Source organism: Trachinotus anak, unplaced genomic scaffold, assembly GCF_046630095.1.
Source record: "Trachinotus anak isolate AG129_WGS33_773 ecotype Australia unplaced genomic scaffold, CSIRO_AGI_Tana_v1 ptg000008l, whole genome shotgun sequence".
Classification (NCBI taxonomy): Eukaryota; Metazoa; Chordata; class Actinopteri; order Carangiformes; family Carangidae; genus Trachinotus; species Trachinotus anak.
The window spans coordinates 15,414,324-15,420,000 of record NW_027273859.1 but is presented as its reverse complement, the minus strand read 5'-3'; the positions used below and the strand labels follow the sequence as shown (position 1 = coordinate 15,420,000).

The 5,677-nt window shown below is 39.6% G+C and overlaps 2 protein-coding genes across 2 annotated transcripts in view; one reads left to right on the top strand and one right to left on the bottom strand.

The window, feature by feature from the left end:
* usp39 (ubiquitin specific peptidase 39) overlaps positions 1 to 445 on the top strand; it is a 6,963-nt gene extending 6,518 nt beyond the window's left edge. Inside the window, exon 13 of the mRNA XM_071482984.1 lies at positions 146 to 445. Within this exon, the coding sequence (XP_071339085.1) occupies positions 146 to 199 (54 nt within the window). The 3' untranslated portion in view covers positions 200 to 445. The remainder of the gene's footprint in view (positions 1 to 145) is intronic.
* Positions 446 to 453: 8 nt separating this feature from the next.
* On the bottom strand, positions 454 to 4,387 carry sftpbb (surfactant protein Bb). Its single transcript, XM_071482985.1, has 11 exons — positions 4,234 to 4,387; positions 3,966 to 4,018; positions 3,491 to 3,565; positions 2,954 to 3,076; positions 2,717 to 2,848; positions 2,532 to 2,612; positions 2,255 to 2,438; positions 2,023 to 2,165; positions 1,583 to 1,663; positions 1,200 to 1,310; positions 454 to 1,013 (listed from the first exon to the last, which is right to left on the bottom strand). Exons 1-11 carry the CDS (start codon positions 4,283 to 4,285, stop codon positions 969 to 971), a joined length of 1,080 nt encoding a protein of 359 aa, XP_071339086.1. The 5' UTR covers positions 4,286 to 4,387; the 3' UTR covers positions 454 to 968.
* Positions 4,388 to 5,677: the final 1,290 nt, after the last annotated feature.

The window sequence follows — 5,677 nt, the reverse complement described above, 5'->3', positions numbered from 1 at the left end:
TTCAGATGTGATTTAAGTGATTTCAGAGCATCAAGAATAAATTTAGTGGGGAATTTCTTGGTAAAAAGACAAGATCAAAGTTTCAAACGATAATAAAATAAAAATGGTGATTGAACCCAACTTTTTTTTTTTTTTTCTCTCACAGATCTGGAAGAGACAAGAGAGTGATGGTGACACAAACAACCACACAGGGGTGTAAATGAGGCAGGATTTTCTTCATGTTGGCCAGAAGTGTTGTCACCATTAAAAAAAAAAAAAAAAAAAAAAAATGAACTGGGTATTTATGTGATTGAAAATAACCGCAAAATATACGAGAGTGGCAAGAAAACGTGCAGACTTTTTCTTTGTCTACAGAAAAAGCAAATAAATGTAAATGTCTCCATGTTTTTTCACACCGTTTTATCTTTTTACTAAATGGAAGTTTCTAAATAAACAAGCTCCAGGACACACGTCTCTGTCTGTATGTATAATTTTAATGGCAAACCTTTGATTTAATATAGTTTTCGGAGTTTGTATGTGGCAATAAGATAACAACAGGATAAGCAACTTTGCAGTCGAGTTGTGTAATCAATTGTCCAAATTGTCTTTAATACATTCTGAGAGTTAATCTTGTGGCGTTTGTTTTTCCTCTTTTCACATTCATAATGACACATATTTGTAATGTACAGAATAGCACTTCACAAAACTGTTGACTGCTGCACAAACTGATGCTTTAGACTGAATCCCCAGCCCAGTCTTGTGACACATTACTCCATGACTTCATGCAAACCAGAGTATTTCATAATTAATATTTATAGCTGACTGAAATAGTATGAGATGAATAATTTCCCCAAAAAGTAAAAAAAAAAAAAAAAAAAAAATTCAGTGCATTACATTTATAAAACATTTAACTGTTGATAAATTTAACATTTGTAAAAAGAAAGTGGTTCTTTGTGTGCACATATCTTATTTTTGAGTTGTAGTTTGGTTCACTCATTCTTCTTCCACACGTATTTCTCACAGAAGGCTTGGTTCTGCAGAAAAAAATACACAGAAATAGTATGTGAAAAAGAAAATGAAATTATTCATAAAATCACACTAATGGCAAAATGACTGTTAAGGGAAAAACATGTTGTACACTGCAGTTTTCATATGATGGCTCTGACCTTTGCATCACTTATATCAGCTAAATCAGCAATAATGGACTGCCTTAAACTTACACCACACTTCTGAGCAGTTTCCCTGTCTTTGCACCAATAGCTTGGTCCCCAAGTACAACGATTCTTTCCCAGAGGCTCCAACTTCTTCGAGGCAACGCACAGATCTGATCTCTGCAGGACAGATAGGCCAGAAGATTCTCAGAATTTTAACCAGAGCAAAGAATGATTGCACATTTTTAGTCACCAGTAGAAGTGTGCTGCGGTAAGTTATGGTACAATTCATGTTCAGAGTGCTAATTTCACCCCCGATGAAGGTGGCTCCTGTGAATATATGGAGGTAGATTAAATTACTGCAGACATATCCTCTTGTGGATTTGTAATGCTGTTTAAGGACTTGGATATAAGCGGTTTCCTTTTTGTAGGTTCTTTTTTCGAATTCTTACTTCACAGGCATGTGGAACATCCATCTGGTTTCCCAAAACCTTCTGCAGTCGGGAGCTGTAGATTTTGGTGAAAGCCTCACACTGAGAAGAGAATGAGAGTTACTGAACAGTTTTTCATACAAAGTGACAATGATTTTTTTCTTTCCTATTTTACCTGGTAAAATCTGATTAAGTTCCTTTACTGAAGACTTGACTTTAAGGCTAGGTGTAGGTTTATTCAAGCAACAAACAATGAAAGCATAGAATACCAGGACATGTGGAGGTGTAAGGTATAATCAGCTTGAATAACTACATAACAGTATGTGTTTCCACGCAGACATATTTTGTCTGCATCCTCACAGACAAAATCTGTTGGTTGGATTATGAAATATTCTAAAGGTATAGTGAGTTTGTTAGTTGGGGGTTGGCTACTTAGTGTTAGCGGGAAATTAAGGTCAAACCTTAGGGATGGCGTTGGGGTGATTGACACACACAGACAGAAGGAAAGAGGAAATCTGAGGTTCGGTGGAGTTAAGACCCAGGTGCAGTCGGCTCAGCACAGCCAGCGTGCGGCACGACTCGCAGTCCGAGGGGAGGAGAACCTCTGGGAAATCAGTAGAGCGTTAACTTGGTATGGGTCTGACCTATAAATAAATGCTGACCAAATTTATTCACGATGAACATGGTACTTACCTGGAAGAGGCTGCTCCTCGAACAAACAGAGGTGCAAAAGAGTGCATATTGTGTGAGGAGCGGCGGACGATAAGAGGAATTCGACTATCTGTACGCCATATTTGTTGACGAAATCATCACATTGGTCCTTATAGCTCTGAGGTACAAGATGGCAGACCTCTCCCATGAGCTTCATTAAAGCATCCTGCAGGGCAAGACAGAAGATAGTGACATTTACATGATGTGACGTGTGGTGCACCTCAAGCAATACACTGACACACACACACACAAAAGTCACCTCAGTCATATTTTGGGGCAACAGGGTCTCCAGTTTCTTGATGATAAACAAACACAGGGTGCAAACTGGATTGAACTGCTCCTAAAGAGAGGATTAGCTGATTAGAGGGCCACATATATAATGCAAATAAAAACGTTTCACTTCAAGTTTCATTTCATATTCCACTTCTGCTTTCTCATACTAACATGGCTGCTGGTGGCTGTGCCAAGTGCAGGGCTGGATATGTCTCCATTGGTAGCATGGGGGATCAGTTTCAGTTGTTCTTCCTCCTTGTGGGCAGCACAGAGTCCAAAAACCATACAGGTATCATCTGGTTTCTACAAAACACATATGGTCTGATATTAAACATCATCTCCAAAGGCCATAGTGTTTATTGTTTTTCCATGTGGCAAAAAAGAAGCTCAAATAGAGGTTAAACTCACCAGGTGACCAGGCGTTTGCTGCAGGACTTTGGGCAAATACATCTTCACCTGTGAATCACACTCTGATGCCTGTTCTCTTGGGAGGTGCAGGCAGAGAGCATGCAAGGTTACATATACAGTCTCCTGCAAGAAGTCACAGGAGTTAGTGGCATGTCTTCATTGTGGCAAAGATAGTGGGTGTTTTAAATGTGTTTTTCTACACAAGGAGACACTCACTTTACCCATTTTATGTATCTGCACAAGTGCAAGGTGAGCACATGCAAAATAGCTTGACCAACCTTAACTTCTGTCAAGAAAATCACAATTCAATGCCGGCACATGTTCATGTTGGAATTTCTCTCACTGACCACTAACGGCAGACAACTACCTCATTACAAATATCCATTTTAGGTTGAACCTTTTAAGATATTATGAATCCCAGCTGCTGGGTGTGGCAGCCAGTTTCCACATCAACCAATTTCACAAACCCATGTGATCAGTAAAGTGAAGTGAAGGTTTAATGAAATTACGCAATGAGTGAATCACAGAGATCCTCACCTTAGTATCTCTGCTGGAAATCATGTTAGTGGACAGCTGGATGATCTGGCTGCATTCTGAGCAGATGTCCAATGTCTAAGGAGAAGCCACAGTCAGATAATTATTTAGGCCTGAGTACAGCAGTGTCAGTCAACACAACTTCTTTCAAGAAATAAAGCATTACTTGGGTTTTTCGCTTAGTGTGTCCACTTTTTAAGAGCAGTGTAAGGAAATGCCCAATGACTGTTGGTGGCAAAAACATCATCTCTAATTAATAAATGCACTGACATCTTCTGTTGCTATTTTGAACAAACATAGCCTGCATGTGCAAAAAGAGGAAGAGGATGTGAATGAGACTGACATTTTTCTAATTACAGTTAAGTGCTAGTATAAGTACAGCAAACCTATGTGCATGTATTACTTTGAAATTAATCTCGCTCCATATATTGTTTTGATTTGACAAAACAATGATAATGAAGGAAATAAACAGGTTTACCAGAGATTTCTGTTTGATGAACGACAAAGGGTCTATGATCAACCTGGAGTCTCCTTTAAACCGCAAGACACAGAAAGACATGAGAGAACATTTAAAAGGTACAAAATTTCAATGTTTCGGTGTCGGTCAGAATATCCTATATCTGCATCCATTGTGCAGTAATTGCATGTTGTCATAAATCCCATATTAGCAGCCCGATCCATGACAACAATATTAATGGCGACCGGTCAGGTGACGTTGAAGTCGCTGTAATAAACCTTCATCTTACCGGGACACAGAGACGCAGCGAGGATCAGCAGCACAAACCCTGATGCTGACATGATGCGAAGGAGGACGGGACGACAGGAGATGCGGATGATAAGGTTATAATAACATCAGTGCGCACCGGAAACACAAGTTAACCGTCTCGCCCAATCAGAACCGTAGATGTGATGCGCAGTCGCTGTGGAGGAGATCACATAAACGCACACGCATGTACCCACGAATAAATAAATAAACAGACAGACCTGGGGAGTTAACTCCTCGCTGCACGTACCTGGAGCTTGTCGAGGCCTACACTGTAGTCTAGGTCTAAACCATTAATTGTGTATGTAGTCTATGGTCTAAGCAAAAGGGGGATATCCATGAATTAAGTTATAACTCTTTACTGAAATGAAAAAAAAAAGGTTGCTGAAGTGACCAATAGATGGCAGCATAGCACAATAAATATACAGGGCCATACTGAATAAAAATGTGCATATGTCACAAGTGAAAATATACAATGTGCAGGTCAATGCAAAAGACTGCACAGAAGCTGGAATGGTCCATACCTGAGGCGGTGAGGCTCCTTCACTAGCTCTGGTTCTGCATCCTCTGTACAAGTCCTTAGCAGAGCAGTATCCATACCAGGCGGTGATGACCCCTGGTTGGATTCTTTCCACAGCACCAGAGTAGATGGTCTTTAAGATCATCAGAGAAATTGAATTCCCTGTCTCAGCTGTCTGAGGTAGTGAAGGTGGCAACTCACCTCTCTCACCAAGGTGCACGTGGACCACGTCAGATTCATGGAGATGTGGACTCCCATGTACCTGAAACAAGACTCCTGTGATTCCCAGGAGTGTGTAGTTCCTCTGCTGGTTCCTCCATAAATCCACAACCAGCTCCTTGGTTTTGCTGACGTTTATTAATAGACAGGTCATTCACCTCTGACAGGTGAGCCTTCGAAGCATTATTGTTGGACGATAAAGTTGGGCTGCTAAATACACAACCATGCATCTATTAATGAGTTATCTAATATGTATTTCTAATAGTTTTGTATCCTTATTGCTTTCTATGTTGATTAATCCTCAGTTCTGTGGTATGTTGTGTCTATTTATGAGTTATGAAAACAGAAAATATTATGCAATTGAACACAATAGGTATGTGAAAGTTACAATCTTTATCCTTTTCTCTGTTATGTAATAGTTTCTGGATAGTTTGTGTTGTTGCACCGCAGTGTATTTAAGGTTGTTTCTGTTATTAAATGTTTTTAGTTGGCTAACTGCTCATTATGAGTGAATTAAATTTTGATGTATTATGGTCCGTTTTGTCTCACCTGTTGTGTCTCTTCTCACTTACAGTGCATTGGGAAAGTGTTCAGACCCCTTCAGTTCTTTCACATTTTGGCTATGTTGCAGCCTTATACTAAAATAAAATTTAAAGAAATCAATATTTCCCTAATCAATCTTCACTGA

Excerpts from the sequence above, each read along its gene's own strand:
- sftpbb (XM_071482985.1), bottom strand. The coding sequence starts at position 4,285 with ATGTCAGCATCAGGGTTTGTGCTGCTGATCCTCGCTGCGTCTCTGTGT. Across the intron at positions 2,613-2,716 it reads GCACAGCCACCAGCAGCCAT|GAGCAGTTCAATCCAGTTTG; the intron begins GTTAGTATGAGA and ends TCCTCTCTTTAG. Across the intron at positions 2,166-2,254 it reads CGAGGAGCAGCCTCTTCCAG|AGGTTCTCCTCCCCTCGGAC; the intron begins GTAAGTACCATG and ends CTGATTTCCCAG.